Consider the following 20,674-nt stretch of genomic DNA (forward strand, 5'->3'; position numbering starts at 1 on the left):
GTCTCCTCTACAAAACCTTGTCTCCCCACCACACTGCAGTATATGGTTTCACCCTTAGGGAACTCTTACCACCTAATGTCTATGCCACTTATTTGGCACTTATGTAGTGATAACATTTCATGATACAAGTTTAGGAATTCTGAGATTGCAGTAGTCCTACAGAACATTCTGTTGACACTTGGCTTACAGTACTCTCTAACCTTAGCTAGATATTAAGTACATTGAGCAGCTACCACCAATTATTATGAAAAAACACAGTGTATTAAAATATTTTATTATATTTAAACAAATTTTAAAATATAAGTTGATCTGAAGTTTAGAGTACAAGTTAGAAAAAGAAAAACTGGCTGGAAGCCTGTTTCATTAAAGAAAATCTTCTTATTAAAAGGAGTGGAGAAAGATTCTATCACATTTCATAGGAGCCAATTAGTATGAGATATTCTTTTCCTGCCCTTATATCCTGAGCCTCAGTCTCTGTCTTCTGCCCAAAGGTATCATTTAGACAGTTCTCTTCATCCTGCATCATTTCTTTTCCCTCTCTATTGAATCGCTTCCGTTAATAACCACAGGCTGCAATATTTCTTGTCTTTAAAAACGCACACAAACCCAAGACAAAACCTCCCTTGACCCATCTTCTTCCAGTTGCTACCTCACTTCTCTGTTCCCTTTGAAAGAGTCGGACCCGATCGGGCTCAAACCAAAGACACGCTGGTCGCGGTCAAGAGATTTTATTGGAGGCACCAAGGCGACACCACACGGAGGAGAAGGAAGGAAGAAGGGGCGAGCTGCTTAGGTGCTGGGTTTTTATACTCAGTGGGGCTACGTGGGCATCGGTGATTGGCTTAGGGGTGGGGTTTGAGTAAAAGGCAGGAGGTGTTCTTCCCTGATTGGCCTTCTCTTGGCAGGCTCGCGGGGTGGAGAACCAGGAACCGGGGGTGAAGAACCCGGAACTGGCACCATCTTACTGTGCCCATGTTACCTAACACCCTTTAAATGGAAAAATGCCTTAAATGAGTCATCTTTGTTCTCTCCATTTACTTTTTCATCTTCTCCTGCACCTATTTTAATTTAGCTTCCCCTACACACAAACTTGCCAAGGGCAACCGTTAGCTCCATATGTTTAAACTTTAAGAGCAGTTATCATAAGTAGTCTTTTAAATTGTCCCATCAATAGGATGATACATCAGTTTGGATCCTCTGAGAAGCAAATGCCGAGACACATACCATGCACTTGAAGCCTTATTAATATATTCCAGCAAATATACTACATCTGGCATAGCAACTGTAGCTGAGGCCATTATTGGAGTTATCTTATGGTATTCTACACTCATTCTCCAAGATCTATCCAGTTTTGGCAGGAGCCCTAGTGAATTAAATGGAGATACAATAGAAGCCATGAATGCTGAAACCTTTAGAACTTTAATAGTGGTACTAATCACAGTCATCCCCCTGAAATTTGTGTTGTTTTTGATTTACAATTTGGGCTGAGGGAGGGGAAGGAAAAGGGGGCCAGTTTTAAAGGTTTCCACTTGGCCTTCCACACTGAATCTTTGCCACACAGGCCAAAGATTCAGTGAGGAGGTTACGCCAACCACAAAGTATGTTGATCCCAATTACACATTTAAAGACTAGGAAAATGACCACTGGGTGGGGCTGTGGACCGAGTGGACACATTGTAGGGTAGATTTTAGCCAGAATGCAATTTAATACCTGCTCCCATAAGCCCCACTTTAACAGAGGGACTATGATAACGCATCAGGTTTCTGGATGCCCATATCAACTCAGACCCTGTATCCAAGTGTCTGAAATGTCTGGGATTTCCCCCTTCCTTCAGTGTACTGTCACTGGAGTAAGTGGCCATAGTTCCCATTGCAGTATATGCGTGTGATGATGTTGCAGGGTCCTTCCACTGTCAGTCAATGAGTTGCAAATCCAAAAATTGGCTCAGGTCTGGGAATTGAGCAAGGATCATGATTTTTATCAGAAAGACCACGTTAGCCCCCTGTTTCTTCAATTTTGCTTTCATGATCATTAACTTTGGGTGTCACATTTTTGCCTTTGTGATAGTTAATTTTAGGTGTCAACTTAACTGGATTAAGAGATACCCAGATAGCTGGTAACATATTATTTCTGTATATGTCTGAAAGGGTGTTTCTGAAAGAGATTGATATTTGAATCAGTGGACTAAGAAACGTCTTTCTGTATTGAATGTGGATGGACATCATCCAGTTGGCTGGGTGCCTGGATAGAACAAAAAGGCAGAGGAAAAGCTAATTTGCTCTTACTCTTTCTGCTGCTGCTGGGACACCCATATTCTCCTTCCCTTGGCCATTAGAACTCCAGGTTCTCTGGCCTTCAGACTCAGGAACTTGCACCAGTTGCTCCCCTCAGGTTCTCAGGCTTTTGGCCTCAGAAAGAGCGTTACACCATTGCCTCCCCTGGTTCTCAGGCCTTCGGACTTGGACTGAGTCCCTGGATTTCCAACTTGCAGGTGGCAAATCATGGGACTTCTCTGCCTCCATAATCATGAGAACCAATCCCCTTAATAAGTCCCCTATCTATCTATCTATCTATCTATCTATCTATCTATCTATCTATCTATCTATCATCTCTATCTGTCAGATAGCTATCTATCGTCTATTTATATATCCTATCAGTTTTGTTCCTCTTAAGAACCCTGATTAATAAGGCCTTCTACTGGTTTTGGATGTTAAGGACTGGCTGTCCATTTATTTTGCCCTAGGGATAACATGCTTTGATATGGTTTGGCTGTATCCCCTACCCGGATCTCATCTTGAATTGTAGTTCCCATAATCCCCATATGTCATGGGAGGGACTTGGTGGGAAGTAACTGAGTCATGGGGATGGTTACCCTAATGCTGTTCTCATAATCCCCATGTGTCATGGGAGGGACTTGGTGGGAAGTAATTGAGTCATGGGGATGGTTACCCTAATGCTGTTCTCATGATAGTGAGTTCTCACGAGATCTGATGGTTTTATAAGGGGCTTTTCCCCTGTGCTCAGCGCTTCTCCTTCCTGCCATTGTGTGAAGAAGGACGTGTTTGTTTCCACTTCTGCCATGATTGTTAAGTTTCCTGAGGCCTCCCCAGCTCTGCAGCACTGTGAGTCAATTAAAACTCTTTCCTTTATAAATTACCCAGTCTCAGGTATTTCTTCATAGCAGTGTGAGAAGAAACTAATACATGCTTTATTAACTATCTCCACAATATCTATGGTCAAGCCCCTTTGGCTTCCTCTCTGTCATTAGTGATGAGGGTCTCTGGCTTCTGGTGGTCAAGTGCAGCCATCTGGCCTCTATTACTTTAGGCCCGCATTGTGACCATGGATGTTAACAAGCTCAGCTCTGGATCTGCCTCTCCTGCCAAAAGCTCTGCTTGCAGAGGAGATCATCACTGAGCTTCTTCGTGATGCTTGTGAGGCTTCTTTCATCAGCACATTCCTGATGACCTTGATGAATGCTGCATCCTCTGGTGGGTCTTCTGGCTTCACATTATATGTCCACTTCAGCATTCCCACTCCTCAGCCTTTTAATTCCTTACTCTACCTTTTCACAGGGAAACTCAGAAAGGGCCTTTCTTGTCTCCTGGCTTCTGAAGCCACCCTAGCCACAAATTTGCCTCATCTCCATTGGTCTTTTCCAGAATGTTAAATCTCATGTCGCAGGGAGGTCTCACCCAGTGAATGAATTCTTGCTTACCCAGTCTTACCTTCCCATCCCCTTGAACTTCAGAATACAATCCCAGCATTAGCCCCCTCACCCCTGCCAGTGCACGTTAGCTAATTCTTGGAGCTCCTATGGGATGTAACCTCTTTCCTTCCTTATCAGACCCAGCATATCCCTAGTCAAGTTATACTGGGATTTATCCAGCATAGTTATCAACCTGGCTGTCAGGAGAGATGAATATGGTTCCTGAGGGCACACCAGTTGCCTGATTGAGAAGAAGCCTTTGTCACATTTTCCTCTACAGAGAAAGTGCTGGCTCTTACTTTGGAGGGGTGGGCCACCTCTACAATCTCTGAGGGATCAGAAGGGTCTGCTGAGCCAAAATCTTTGAGGTATTTACCTAAATACCTTTATTCTGTGTTTCAGGGCACCAGGTTTTCTCAACTGACCCACCTTGAATGAGCACTTAAACATCTCAAGCTCTGCAACACTATAGAATGCTGAGTTTGCTCCTCACTTCTATGTATATTTTTTATTTATTATGTCTTCTCTTCCAACTACAATGCTGGAATGTAACGTCAATCAAGGCAGAGACTTTGCTTTGTTTAATGCTCTATTTTTAGCACCCATAACAATACTTTCTGCATTTTAGGCACTCAATATTTATTAAATGAGTAAATGAATGAATGTGGGGATCTACAAAGGAGGGGTAAACTATAATAGATCCACCCTAAGGGATTTTATGCAGCCGTCAGAAACACTCCCAAAATATTTTTAATAATTAGATGTAAAGCTTATGTAATAATGTTAAGTGAAAAAAACTAGGAGAGGTACAACTACAACTATTCCAGCCATGAAAATAAGCTCATATTGGGGAGAAAAAACTGGAAGGAAATATCCTAAATTATTCTCAATAGTGTTTGAGGGGTATATTTCGGCCCCTTAATTCTTCTGGCTGTGTGTGAAGAAGCCCGAAAGGGTCAGGATAGGCCATCTGATTCAGGCTCCCTGAAACCCTGACCAGCTGCCAAAAGGAAAGTTGGACAGGCTTCCTTTTACCAAGGAGTATCAAAGAGAAGTCAAGGACACCCTAACATCCATCCTACATTCATAGAGGCTATTCTGAGGGTAAAAGGTGGGTTTTGGAGAGGGTAGAAACTGAGAATGATAAAATAAATGTTTGCTTCCTTTAGCATATGTTCACTACTACTTCAAGGGCTTCAAGAAGAAGTTCGATCCTCACTTATGTCTGATATGAACTTCAAGGCAGTTCCCCAACTTCTATAATCTGTCTAGGTCTCAAGTGATAACTCATTATTGAAAGAATCCTCATGAGTCCCCAGTGGCATTAGATCAATTTTCTGGTATCCCTGGCATGAGCCTTAAGCAAGCACTTGTCCTGAAATAGGCTGGAAGAAGATGATCAGAAAATCAATTTATCAATCCATTAAAAACAGATACCTACTTTGGCATGGAGACTACATAAAGGAATAAAAGACACCATCCTATCTTCATAAAGCTTGCGATTTATTTGAGTAGGTAAAATGCATAGAAATAGAATGGAAAAACTTGCAGTTACTGCCAAATGAGATTTAAAGACTATAAGGGCAAGAGTAATTCTGGGAAGGGACAGGGTTAGGGGCAGGCCTTTCCAAAGAGTTGGAATATGAGCTGGTTATAAAGGTTGAGTGAGATTTAGTAAGCAGAAAAGAATAGGCCAGGAAAGTCCAATAGGAAAGTGAAAGCCAACATAGGTAAGCAATGTAGAGTGCATCTGGGCCCAGAAACAGACTTTTTCTCAAGAACATTTGGAGTAAAGCATTTTAATCAGAATTATATCAACATATTAATTTTATCTAGATAAATATTTCCTCAGTTGGCAGTGTTAAATCATAAACAACATAGCATTTGCTTCCAACCCTATATTGCATTTCAACTTATTTAAATATTTTTCCTATGGATTATTTCTTTTCCTTGAACAATTTTAAATGAAGGTTAGATTCATTGATCAGCTTTTTCATATAAACTCTTTCCAGTTACAGTTTCTGTCTTTGTGAGTCATTACTTCTCTCAAGTCTTCCTAGGTCACATTTGCAGATTTAAAAAAATTATCAGTAGGGTGCAGTGGCTCACACCTGTAATCCCAGCACTTTTGGGAGGCCACGGCGGGCAGCTCACCTAAGGTTGGGATTTCGAGACCAGCCTGACCAACATGGAGAAACCCATCTCTACTAAGAATACAAAATTGCGAGGCGTGGCAGTGCGCGCCTGTAATCCCAGCTACTCGGGAGGCTGAGACAGGAGAGAATCGCTTGAACCCGGGAGGCGGAGGTAGCGGTGAGTCAAGATCACGCCATTGCACTTCAGCCTGGGCAACAAGAACAAAACTCCGTCTCAAAAAAAAAAAAAAAAAGATAGGATTTTGTTCTTATGCTAATTTTTAGTGAATAACATATTTAAACAAGTGCCATTTTTAGCCACTGTCAATTTTTTCCTTTTGATTATAAGATCTAATTTTTCTAGAACTAACTTCCAATTGTAGTACTACAATTTCAGAATTAACCAACTATCCTTTATCAAATTATTTTTATCTATAATCCATTTTACACGACATTGTTAGCCACTATTTTATTTTGAATTAAATATTTCTACCACTATTATTCATCTTGAATTATGAAAATACTGCTAATTTGCACTTATTTCTTAGCTGAAACATGAAAATTTTGTAGGCTGTTCCCCTCAGATATCCTATACATTCTCTATTGCCCAAATTGTAATGCAAATATATTATACTGCAAATCTAATTCTTCTATACAGTTCTGATGTCTTTTTGTATCTTCCAAAGTTAAAGGTCCAGGCCACTGTCAGAGCAAAACCCTGACTGCAAGCAACAGAAACTGACTCTGGCTGGTTTAAAAGATAAGTGTTTGTTAAAGCGATATGGGGATAACTCTCAGAACCTTGGAGAGGACTTGCGAGCAGACAGCAGAACGGGTCTAGCCTGGCTGCCCAAGCTATTAGAGGCACCAGGCTCCAGACTAGCTCTGCTGAGTCTCCTGGCCTTGGACTCTAGATGCCACCTCTAGTACCAGTGTCCCCTTTGTGCCAGGAGCCAGATTGATATGGGTTGGCTGTGTCCCCACCCATATCTTATCTTGAATTGTAGCTGTCATAATCCCCATGTATGTGGGAGGGACCCAGTGGGAGGTAATTGAATCAGGATGGGTTTTCCTGTGCTGTTCTTGTGATGGTGAGTAAGTCTCAGGAGATCTGCTGGTTTTAGTTCCCTTGCACATGCTCTCTTGCCTGCTGCCATGTAAGACATGCCTTTACTCCTCCTTCATCTTCCACCGTGATTGTGAGGCCTTGCCAGCCATATGGAACTGTGATTCCATTAAACCTCTTTTTCTTTATAAATTACCCAGTCTCGGGTATTTCTTCATAGCAGTATGAAAATGGACTAACACCAGACTATTGCAATTGGCACCATCACCAGAGAAGACTTCCCATGGTCTCTGATTCTTTGCATCCCTAGGTCTCAGTTAGAAGCCTGGAGCAGGTGGGTGGGTGGGTCTTAGTGGTGAGGGCTGGACCACATGCCTGCCTTCTTGTTGCAAGAGACGCTGGGGGAGCGAATGGAACACAGTTCCCACCCAGATTATAAAGGCAGAGGAATTACCCAGCACAGGAAGGGGCTTCATATCATGGCATAACAAAAAGAATGGCAAATGCCCATTAAAGGATGAGAAGATCAGAGACAAAATATCCTGCCTTATTCAGCAGAATATCAGATGTGGCAGAGTGACCACAAATCCTGGACCTTAACTTGGGGGCTGTTCACCACAGAACTAACACATTCACTTCTCTGTGTTCCTTGCCAATCATCTGTGCAGGCTCTCAGGTAGTAGGCAAATTAAAAGATTAACTAAATTATCCAAGGTGGAAGTGGATATGCGATCTTCTTCCACAGCAGATTTTAGCACATGCTGTAATCAAAATGTTCTTCTCTATATCTAGCAAATTTCCTGAATATTGCAACTGAATAACACACAGAATGGCTTCACTGGTGTTGCTGTTAGAGCAATTGTGGCTGTAAGAGTTAAATGGACAACTGCAAAATATATATATTGGTTTTAAGTTAAGGTGTTTCTCTGAAGAGCTTTTTTATATAATAGTTCTCATTTAGATATTTATTTTTTCATGTGGTTGTTAAAAATCACACAGCTTGAATTAACATTGTATAATCATTTATATTTAATTTTAAGCATAATTCGATACAAAATGTAATCTTAAGTATTTTATATATAAAATAGATATGGCAAATAGCAATTTTTATACTAGTTAATTTCCATAATAGCACACAAGTCATAGTGATTTTTATACAGCTGAAGATTACAGAATGCAAAACTTCAGGACTTAAAGATCTTCATAGCCTTATTTTCAATATGACTGAATCTACGGTTGTAAGCCTCAAAAATACAAAATATTTTACAGTAGTGATTAAAGACAATATATATTGGCCAGGCACGGTGGCTCACACCTGTAATCCAGCACTTTGGGAGGCCAAGGCGGGTGGATCCCGAGGTCAGGAGTTCTAGACCAGCCTGGCCAATATGGTGAAATCTCGTCTCTACTAAAAATACAAAAATTAGCCGGGTGTGGTGGCACACGCCTGTAATCCCAGCTACTTAGGAGGCTGAGGCACGAGAATTGCTTGAACCCAGGAGGTGGAGGTTGCAGTGAGCCGAGATCGTGCCACTGAACTCCAGCCTGGGCAAGAGTGAGACTCCATCTCAAAAAAAATTTTAAAAAAAGATAATATGTATCATTGCAGTAATAGCTTTCCAAGTGATTTCTCATGCCACCAGTGCTGGTTTCTTCTGTATGTGTCAAATTATTTCTCATTTTCTTGGTCCCATTTGAGATTATCTGTAGTTCAGTTGACCCCCTGAGCCTACTCCTCAGCCTCTTCTTCAGATCCCTGAACACACCTCTTCTGTCTATAAACATGTGGCCAAGATATTTTTATTACAGCCCAAACTGAAAGGTGGGTAAGAGCCTAAAGCACCTCAAGGGAGAGGGAGAGCAGTGTTTCCCTTCCAGACTTCTGAGTCTTCCTAAGCTTTCCACATGCTTAGTGTTCATCTCATAATTCTACTGAAAGTCAGGCAGCTGGTATGGGGATTGCTGCAACTGAAACCAAATGGCTCTCAGAACCAAGATTAGAACTCAGGAACATTGCACTGTTTATTTGGAGTATAGACCACCATGACATTTATCATTCTAGTAGAGTTTTCTTTCAGTAACTACTGAACGAGAGTGTTCATCTCAACTCTGTATTTCCCAAACAACGCTATTAATCAGACCCATCTCCATATCCACTGTGAGTGAGACAGGCATAGTTCAGGCCTTCAGGCTTGCCAGAAGGGCAGTAAGCCACTTGTTTTTCTTGGCAGAAATCTTTGTCTGCATGTGGTTCCTTCTCTTCTTTCCTCAGACCACAAGATTCAGATTCCTGGGAGCCTAGGGGACCCTCAGACTTTTCTTCACCTTGGCCACATTGTGTAGCAAGTACCATATAGTTTAACCCTTCTGGGTTCTTCGTTTCCATTAAAGCAACTGGCATAATGTCATCTGAATTCAAACAAATCACATCGCCATCTTCACCTGTGAAAAAAAGTGAATGTTATTCTAGCATGTATTTAATTATTTATTTGTAATAATATACAAGCTATATCAGAATTATAGCAACACCAACTTTATACATTTGTTCAGCAAACATATATGAGGACTACTAAGTGTTGGGAATACAAAGACAAATAAAACCTGCTTCTTGTCCTTGAGGCTGCTGCAGGCTAGTAAGGAAGCAGATCATATAGATCTGCTATATATATGACATATATATATATGTATGTCACCTATAGAAGGTGACATGCACTTTAATAAAGGAATATTTTTAAATGTAGTAGGAGCACAGGGGTAATTAACTCTACCTTAACAAGCAGAGTAAGTCGTGGTCTTTGTGATAGGACTTAATTGGCCCTTAGAGGGCCCTTTTTGTCTGAAGTATGTACTTTTTTATACTTCCACAGCAACTGAAATATCTACTTTTAAAGATTGGTTTTTCTAGATTAAGTAATTTTGCTAAATTAATTGCTTAATGTAATATTTACTGATGACTACTACATTCCAAGCCTGTGTTCTAGTTATTGATGGATATAGCAATGAATGAAAAACATTTCTACATTCAGCCCTGACACACACCCGGGTTTGATTTATTTGTAATGAACTTAAATTGAAATATGAGGAAAATAACATAATTTCAAAAGACTAAGGGAGGTACCAGTGTACCTGTTTTTCCCAAGAAAAATTTAATGGATCTACCTATTTATTAAGTTTAACACCTGAACTACAAAGCTTATTTTATAAGAGCATATGAACTACATCCCTTCTCCCCATATCATTAGGTATGCATTTCCTTTTTGCAGACCCTCCAAACTGCTGAAGAACAAGAAAGCCAAGCTACAGGTTCACAGGCAATTTGGTATCACCTAATTTTCCTCTTCATTGTTCAAACATCATTATAGCACATTTCAAAACACATGAATAGTTACATGTGTTGTAAAATTATCTCCCTAATAGAAAGAACTTTATCAGATGCCAAGTTTGGTTAGTACCTGGGTGTTGAACACCTGTGGAAGGTATTCAACTGTTACGATTATTGCCAATATGCACTAATAGCCATTAAGATGCCCATAAGAATAACTTGGTATATGTAATAATAGCAATGGAAAATATAAGGGAAAAATAAGGTATTTAACTTTAAGTAGTACAGTAATCCAATAATTGGGGAAATTAGGATGTTCTTAACAGGCTTAAAGAAATCAGGCTAAAGGAAAGTTTAGAATTTCAACAAAAACTTAAATCTACAATATAGTCTACCCACTCATATCAGCTATTTCATTGTCATATCTTTAATCCATGAATAAGCATATTGGAAAACTTCCTACTAAAACATGATTTTAATTTTTTAAACTTTTTTGCTTATTGAATTGTCTGAAAAATAATATTTTATATGAGGCAAATAAATTCTTTTTGCAAATTCTGTTGTCATGTGTCAAAGAAAAATCATTAGCTAACTACTTTATTGGTTTATAGTACTTGTAGCAATATTTAGTAACTTGACCCTGGCAAGCTTTCAGCAATTAGTACATCTTCTTGTTGCAAAAAGAGCTTACAAGAGACTGCGATAGTAGAGATAGGTTGGATTATTTGTTTGCTTTTGTTTAAAAATGATTTAATAAGTAGTCTATGGGTCAGATCTTAAAGCAGATATCCTGAACAAAGATAGCATGCACTGGGCAACCTCTTTAAGAGAGAAATATTAGAATAAAGACTTCCAAGTGAGACGGGGTATTTACAGACTAGACATATGCCGGCTGACTGGTTATGTTTAGAACAGCAGAGGAGCATTTAGATTTGTTTCCTGTAGAACTCTCTGGGACTGATGAGGTGATGTTTACACAAATGTTTGGATGAAGTCACTGGGATATTTTTACTAGATGCCCAGATATGTTACTAATCTTCTCTCTCTATCCCCTTTCCACCCCATTAGGTCAGTAGGACCACAGGATAGGCATGGTATTATTGCTCCCTGTTTTTCTAAGCACCCCCACTTTTTTGCTTTAAAAAGTCCTTTCACTAGCTTTTCTTATCTACTTACATATCTCCGACAACAACAATGAAGACAGTCATTTTATTGCTTTGCTAAATATGCCCACCAGTCCGCAAAGCAGTAAGCTATTATTAAACACATTCTTTTTTATTGAAAAAATAATTAAGTTTAGGTTTGCCTTGAAGGGTCTGTTCCACTATTTCTATCCTTTGCAGATATGCAAACTCTGCCTTTAGTTCAATTTCTTCTCTCTTCCCTGCCTCTCTTGTTCAGTCACAAACTCAATTATCAATTTAGTGATTTCTACATCGCTTTTCATTCCTTATCTTCAGGATTTATATTCATTGTAAATAACAGAATAGCAATTTCTCTTTTCCTAAAATTTTATTTGTGTCATGGCCCAGAAATGCTTGTTTCTTTTTAAATTGCAATAGTTTGATGATATTCCATTAAATTCTTCCTGCATCATTACTTTGAATATTTGTCTGCTTCTCTATTGTTAGGAATATTATTTAGAATTTTAATTATTTCTGCAAACAACTTGGTACCTAAATAGATTTGGTATAACCAGAAAAAATGGTGTATATTTTCTAGCAGGTCATAAGTAATCATTGCTTTCATTATACCTAACTGTGCAGTACACTATTGATAACATAACTGGGGATATTGTGTGGGCCATTTCCTTACTACAGCCAGGGATTTGTGAAGGCTGCGAGGAAAGGCTCAACAATGGAGACAAACTCTAGCCCTATTTCAGCAGTATGATTATGAGCAAGTTACTAAACCTCAGTTTTCTCATCTGTAAAATGGTGATACAGTAATACCCACTTCATAAGGCTGTTATAAAGATTTAATGAGTTAACCTACACAGCACAGTGAGTGGCAAATGGAAAAGTACTAAAATAAAATTAGCTACTAATTAAAAGCCCTTTGCAGAGGTATTTTATTCTTTATATGGAGTGTGAGCATTGTTTATTGCCTATCTCAGCCTCATAGATGAACTATGCAATGCAAAATGGTGAAAAGATTGTTTCAAGGATCCATGGAGACTTCAAGTAGAACCTAAGGTGAAGCTAAGCTCTCAGGCCTGCTAACACCTATTATTGCAGCCTCTTTGACATTTTTTTTTTCTTTTCGTTTCTTTTTTTTGAGATGGAGTCTCGCTCTGTCGCCCAGGCTGGAGTGCAGTGGCACGATCTCGGCTCACTGCAAGCTCCGCCTCCCGGGTTCACGCCATTCTCCTACCTCAGCCTCCCTAGTAGTTGGGACTGCAGGTGCCTGCCACCACGCCCAGCTAATTTTTTCTGTTTTTTAGTAGAGATGGGGTTTCACCATGTTAGCCAGGATGGTCTCGATCTCCCGACCTCGTGATCCGCCTGCCTCGGGCTCCCAAAGTGCTGGGATTATGGGCGTGAGCCACCGACCCCGGCCCTCTGTGACTTTTATAATATGTCTTTGCACATTAGAAGGAAAGGATTCCATGAGCAAAGAGTTGAATTTTAGAATACAAGTCAACTGCAAAATCTGTGCAACCCTCTGGATTGCTTTACCTCTCTGCAGCATTTGTTCACTCTCTCCTTTCTAAGCCTCTCTCCTCTGGATTTCCATAACAACACTCCCTATGGCTTTCCTCTTCCCTTTCTGGCTGCTCCTCCCCATGTCCACCATCTTTGTAAGCCCCTCCTCTACTGGCTGCTCTCTGGGTTCCACTCACTTGTCACTCTCTTCGTATTTCATACACTCTAATTTAATGACCTCGTCTGCACCCTGGACTTCAACCACCTATATTTACAGGACAGACCTTTCAACTGAGTATGAACCCATATCTTGACTGTGTCCTGGACTTCTCCACCTAGATATGCCACAGCCAACTCAAACCAAACATATGCAAAACTGTTCCTCTTCCTATGTTCTTCATCTCCAGGAATAGCATTGGTTTTTACCAACTTTCTCCTTTCTCTTTTTCACCCACTTAGTTGCCAAGTCCGATAGCATCTACCTCTATGGTAACTCCGGACTCTTTTTTATTCTCTCTACACCTGTTACCATTCATTAATTCAGCTTTCATTGCTTTTCATTCCTTACTTTTGATTAGTGTGACCAATAACCCTCCAATTTTATCACTTGCCACATTCTCATGTATAATAAACAAAGTGCAGTTCTATGAATACCTCATTCTCTATTATTCCCTGCCTTTCTACATGCTGCTCCTTCTATCCTGAAATACATAGGATACCTCAGCTTCTTTTTTTCATACCTCAGCTTCTAAGTAGGTCTCAGCTTAGATGTAACCTCCTCCCCATGGCTTTTCTTGACTCTCCCTCTGCCATAGTGTAGACTTGGCATCCTTCCTCTGGACTCCCACAGAACATGGATTTCGTCTCAATAACAACATAGAATGCTCATTCTCCTAGATTCTGGCAGAAGATGTGATACAAAATCATCTTCTCACCAAATCCTTAAAAATAAGCCTGTTTGTGAGAAAAAAATGCTGGAGAACCTACTAGAGAATCTACAGCTCATGAATTCCTTCAGATTACCCAAATTTAATATCTGAATCCAGATAGTATATATACAAACATACATAAATGAGCATTTCTGTAAATGGCTATAGATGCACATACAATATCTGCAAATATATAACCAAATTGTTAGCTGTGGCTGGCACTGGGGAGTGAGATAAGGATGAATTAGGAAACTTTTACTTTTTAGACTGCATAAATAATTTTATATTTTTTATAATAAACAAATTACTTTTACAATAAAGATCTTTAAAATGTAGATAAAATCATAAAATAATACAGCAAGAACAGTTACTGAGATTACTGGAAAAGTTACAAGAAAAACAGAAAGGAATCAGGAGTCATTTTTATGGTTGTTGTAAAATAACATAAAAATTATTTTTAAACTTTTAAGAAGGTCATGATTGTGTTAATTAATAAAGTCTATAAAATTATAATCACAAAGAATTTGAGCCTTATCAGTCAAAAAATTCGAGCCTTATTTGTTGCTTTCAATGATAAGAGCACTCTAATATCCCTGATGAACACAGATGCAAAAATTCTCAACAAAATACTGGCAAGCTAAACCCAAGAGCACATGAAAAAGATAGTACCCTATGATCAAGTAAGATTTATCCCAAGTATGCAAGGATAGTTCAATATATGTTTATATGTTAAAGACACATGATACATTACATCCACAGACTGAAAGACAAAAACCATATGATCATATCAGCAGATGCAGAAAAGGCATTTGACAAAATTTAGCATCCTTTCACAATAAAAGCTCTCAAAAAATTAGGCATGGAAGGAACATAACTCAAAATAATAAAGCTTATATATGACAAATGCACAGCCAATATTGTACTAAATGGGGGAAAGTTGAAAACATTTTCTCTAATAACTGGAACAAGAAAAGGTTGGCCACTTTCACCACTCTTATTCAACATAGTACTGTAAATCCTAGCCAGAGCAACCAGGCAGGGGAAAGAAAATAAAAAGGCATCTCATAAAAGGCATTCACAGATGATATTATCTTACATCTAGAAAACCTAAAGATTCCACAAAATGTGTCTTCAACATATACACATATATTGAACTATCCTTGCATCCCTGGGATAAATCTTACTTGATCATAGTATACTGTCTTTTTCATGTGCTCTTGGATTTGGCTTGCCAGTATTTTGTTGAGAATTTTTGCATCTGTGTTCATCAGGGATATTAGTGTGCTCTTATCATTGAAACTCTGAGATTTGATAAATAAATTCAGTAAAGTTTCAGGATACAAAATTAATGTACAAAAATTCAGTCATTTCTATATACCAAAAATAATCTATCTGAGAATTAAATCAAGAAGGCAATGCCACTTACAAGAGCCACATAAAGAATGAAATACCTAGGAATATATTAACCAAGGAGATGAAAATTCTCTACAAGGGAAACTACAAAACACTGATAAAAGAAATTGTAGGAGGTAGAAACAAATGGAAAAATACTCCATGCTCAAGTATTGGAAGAATCAATATTGCTAAAATGGCCATACTGCCCAAAGTAATCTACATATTCAGTGTAATCCCTATCAAAATACCAATAACATTCTTCAAAGAAATAGAAAAAAAAATCCTAAAATTTATATAGAACCACAAAAGACTCAGAATAGTCAAAGCTATCCTAAGCAAAAGGAACAAAACTGAAAAAATCACATTACTGGATTCAAATTATACTACAGACCTACAGTAACCAAAACAGCATGGTACTGGCATAAAAACTCACACATAGATCAAAGGTACATACACAAAATGGAATACTATTCAGCCATAAAAAAGAACAGAATAAAGAACACAGAAATAAATTCACACACCTAGAAGTGAATTCATTTTTTACAAAGATGCCAAGAACATATACTGGGGAAAAGACAGTCTCTTCAATAAATGCTGCTGGGAAAACTGGATATCCATACGTAGAAGAATAAAACTAGACCCCTATCTCTCTACATATACAAAAATCAAATAAAAATGGATTAAAGATTTAAATCTAAGACTTCAAACCATGAAACTACTACAAGAAAACACTGGGGAAAATCTCCAGGATATTGGTTGGGGCAAAAATTTCTTGAGCAACACCCCACAAGCACAGGCAGTCAAACCAAAAATGGACGAATGGGATCACATCAAATTTAAAAAGCTTCTTCACAGCAAAGGAAACAATCAACAAAGTGAAGGGACAATCCACATAACGGAAGAAAATATTTGCAAACTACCCATCTGACAAGGGGTTAATAACCAGAATACATTAGGAGCTCAAATAACTCGATAGGAATAAAGCTAATAGTCTGATCAAAAAACGGGCAAAAGATTTGAATAGACATTTCTAACAAAAAGAAATACAAATGGCAAACAGACATGAGAAAAAGTGCTCAACATCATTGATCATCACAGAAATGCAAACCAAAACTACATGAGATATCATCTCAGTCAAGTTAAAATGACTTACATTGAAAAGACAGGCAAAACGAATGCTAGCAAGGATGTGGAGAAAGGGAATCCTCATACACTGTTGGTGGGAATGTAAATTAGTATGACCACTATGAAGAACAGTTTGGAGGTTCCTCAAAAAACTGAAAATAGATCTACCATTTGATTCAGCAATCCCACTGCTGGACATATGCCCAAAAGAAAGGAAATCAGTACATCAAAGAGATATCTGCACTCCTATGTTTATTGCAGTACTGTTTACAGTAGCTAAGATTTGGAAGCAACCTAAGAGTCCATCTGTAGATAAATGGATAGGTGGGGCTCAGTGGCTCACGCCTGTAATCCCAGCACTTTGGGGGTGGAGGTGGGCGGATCACTTGAGGTCAGGAATACTAGACCAGCCTGGCCAACATGGCGAAACCCAGTCTCTACTAAAAAAATACAAAAATTAGCCAGGCGTGGTGGCGTGTGCCTGTAGTCCCAGCTACTCAGAATGCTGAGGCATGAGAATCGCTTGAAACTGAAAGGGGGAGGTTGCAGTGAGCTGAGATCATGCCATTGCTTTCCAACCTGAGCGACAGAGTGAGACTATCTCAAAAAAAGATAGATAAATAGATAAAGAAAATGTGGTATATGCATATAGTACAGTGGAGTACTATTCAGCCATAAAAAGAATGAGATCCTGTCATTTGCAAGAATATGGATGGAACTGGAGATCATTATGTTAAGTGAAATAAGCCAGGCACAGAAAGATAAATATCTCATGTTCTCACTTATTTGTGAAATATAAAAATCAAAACAATTGAACCCATGGAGACAGAGAGTAGAGGGATGGTTACCAGAAGCTCGGAAGGGTAGTAAGGGACAGGGTGGGGGAGTTGGGGATGGTTATTGGGTACAAAAAAGAGAAAGAATGAATAAGACTAAATATTTGATAGCACAATAGGGTAACTATAGTCAATAATAATTTAATTGTACATTTAAAAATAACTAAAAGTAAAAAAATTGGTTTGTAACACAAAGGATAAATGCTTGAGGGGTGGATACTCCATTCTTCATGATGTGATTATTACACATTACATGCCTGTATCAAAACATCTCATGTACCCTATAAATATAGACATCTACTATGTACCCACAAAAATTAAAAATAAATTTAAAAAGTAATACTACAAGGCTATAGTAATCAAACAGCATGGTACTGGTATAAAAATAAACATATAGTTTAATGGAACAGAATCTAGAATCCAGAAATAAAGCCACATATTTACAGCCAACTGATCTTTGGCAAAGTCAACAAGAACACATACTGGGGTGAAAAACACCCCTTTCAATAAATGGTGCTGGGAAAATTGGATATATGCAGAAGAATGAAATTGGACCCTTACACTCACCATATACAAAAATTAACTCAAAGATGGATTAAAGACTTACATGTAATAAATGAAACTGTGAAAATACTAGAAGAAAACCTAAGGAAAACTCTTCTGGATATTGGTCTAGGCAAATAATTCATGACTTAGACACTGAAAGCACAGGCAACATGAACAAAAATAGACAAATGTGACTTAATTAAGCTAAAAAGCTTATGCAGAAAAAGAAATAATCAGTGGAATAAACAGACAATCTGCAGAATGGGAGAAAATATTTGCAAAATATTCACTCAGCAGGGGTCTAATATCCAGAATACACAAGGAATTCAAACACTCAACAACAACGAACAAGCAAATAATCCCATTAAAAAGTGGGCAAAGGATGTGAATAGATGTTTTATCAAAAGAAGACATACAAATGGCCAACAGGTATATGGAAAAATGCCCAATATCCCTAATCATCAGAAAAATGCAAATTAAAATAATAATAAGATATCATCCTCCCCGAGTCAGAATGGCTATTATTAAAAAGTCAAAAATAATAGATGCTGGCGAGGATGCAGACAAAGAGGAACACTTACATGCTGTTGGTGGGAATGTAACTTAATACAACTTTTATGGAAAACAGTATGGAGATTTCTCAAAAAGCTAAAAATATGATCTAGCAATCAATCCAGCAATTCCATTACTAGGTGTGTATCCAAATGAAATCATTATATCAAAAACATACTTACACTCATATGTTTATCACAATACTACTCATAATAGCAAAGGTATGGGATCAACCTAGTGTCTATCTATGGATGATTGGATAATGAAAATGTGTTACAGACAATGAAATACTATTCAGCCACTAAAAAGGAATGAAATCATGTATTTTGTTGCAACATGGATGAAACTGGAGGCAATTACCTTAAATGAAACAAGTCAAACACAGAAAGACAAATATCACATGTTCTCACTCATCAGTAGGACTGAAACAATGTGTACACATAGACATAAGAGTATGAAATGATAGCCAATGAAAACTTGAAAGGGTAAGGGTGTGGGAGAGTGAATAAGAAATTACTTAATGGGTACAAGGTACATTATTCAGGTGATAGATACCCTAAAAGCCCTGACTTCATTACTAAATAATCTTGTACTCCATAAATTTATAAAAAAAAAGAGGAGTGATATAGTTAAGAAAATGTGTTTTCAATGCCAAGCAAGCAAAACCATGTTTTGCCTGTCTTTCAGATATGTCTATATTCAATTCAACCCAGTTACCGATGTTTTTTCTATCTTAGAAACAAAAGATTTAATTTTACTTATTGGCAAACCGCTCTGCATGATTGTTCCTCTAAAGTTTCCATATGTGAAGTTATGACAAATAAGAACCAGGCCATGCTGGAGCAGATTAAATGGCTTGAACAAAACATTATTATTAAATAGTGAACTGGGGACACCAATATTTCCTATGGATATAGATGTAGTCTTATGACAAGGACAACTTTCAATATCACCAGTTAAAGCTAGTTTACTACTAAACTTGGCAAACAAAATTAAAGAAACTGATTCTAGCTTCCAAGAGAAAGAAATACTCTCACCTCTTGTTTTTCTTTAAAGCAGACAAATGGAAGACATTAAATACAGGTGCTTACACTATGCCTTGCCCCCAAATCAGTAAGTATCTGCTGAAATAATTTTTTTAATTATCAAAATTTTATTCAGAGAAATGTCTCATTAAGTAAATGCTTAGAAAATGACAAGGCCTTAATAGTATCTAGAATGGCTTAAGGGTATGTTTGCCTAATCCTATGTGATCTTCACATAGGCAAGTATATATGTAGAGCCCCCCCAAAAGGATGGAGTTGCTGTGCCAGTTATAATTCCCAAGTGTTCTGCCATTGGCATTCTTAGAATCAGGTCTGTCCAGGATGATAGTGAGTAGAAACAATGTGAGACTATTAACAAGGTTTACTCTAATGAGGGTTATGACGCATGGCCAAGGCATGTGCAGCCCTTTCCAATCTGTCGCTTAGCAGTTTGTGTTGAAGAAGTTACACGATCAGAGTTTTATGCTCATATAATGGATCCAAAGTCACCCAAAATACGTAGTAAGACGCATAGACAAGTAGATGTCTGTCCATGGGCTTCTTGTTTTTATCTGCTATTAGTCAAGTGCATTACTCAAGGTGAAGGTCTCATGTGAGGGTGATCTCGCTTCAACATCTGCCACCCACTGATCACCAGGGTTGATTCAGCTGATGTCTGGCTACATGGGTGTCCCCTTTCTCCACTGTTCTACGTGTAGCCCTCCTCAAGTTGAAAACTTGGTTGAAGAGGATGACCTTCCCTGATAGGAAAGGACCATTCTTTAATAAAGGTGTGCAAGTAGCTCTGTAAGCTCTCAAGGTAAAGGTGTCTCCTGCACTGCCAGTCTTATAGTCAATCACTGCAAATAGCAAGAAGCCTAATTTCTGAGAGATTCTAAGTTGTGATCCATCTTGCCAGTTTTGTTTGTAAGCAAGGACATCTGCATTTAAATAAACAAAGGGCCTTGCAAACTTTTAATAACAAGAAGTTCTAGATAAGCTGAAGGAGAAATATTTTAAATTCATTTTTCTGCAGCCAATTAGGTATACATAACAGTAAGTGTGACTTTAGAAATGAATTAAGTGACTGTTGTATTTTAAGTCTCTTTACATTTAAGTAAAAGGCTTAGTCTGTCCATCATAGTAGAATGGTTCCAGAATATTATTATCTTTTTTTTTTTTTTTTTTTTTTGAGACGGAGTCTCACCCTGTTGCCCAGGCTGGAGTGCAGTGGCGCGATCTCGGCTCACTGCAAGCTCCACCTCGTAGGTTCACGCCATTCTCCTGCCTCAGCCTCCCGAGTAGCTGGAACTACAGGCGCCTGCCACCACGACAGGCTATTTTTTTTTTTTTTGTATTTTTTGTAGAGCTATGGTTTGACTGTGTTAG

General features: G+C 38.4%; 1 protein-coding gene across 1 annotated transcript in view; it reads right to left on the reverse strand.

Annotated features, from left to right (window-relative positions):
• Positions 1–8,917: 8,917 nt before the first annotated feature.
• Positions 8,918–20,674, reverse strand: part of ROS1 (ROS proto-oncogene 1, receptor tyrosine kinase) — a 141,465-nt gene continuing 129,708 nt past the window's right edge. Inside the window, exon 43 of the mRNA XM_003255618.4 lies at positions 8,918–9,352. Coding sequence (XP_003255666.2) covers positions 9,042–9,352 — 311 coding nt within the window. The 3' untranslated portion in view covers positions 8,918–9,041. The remainder of the gene's footprint in view (positions 9,353–20,674) is intronic.

Source organism: Nomascus leucogenys, chromosome 3 (assembly GCF_006542625.1).
Source record: "Nomascus leucogenys isolate Asia chromosome 3, Asia_NLE_v1, whole genome shotgun sequence".
Classification (NCBI taxonomy): Eukaryota; Metazoa; Chordata; class Mammalia; order Primates; family Hylobatidae; genus Nomascus; species Nomascus leucogenys.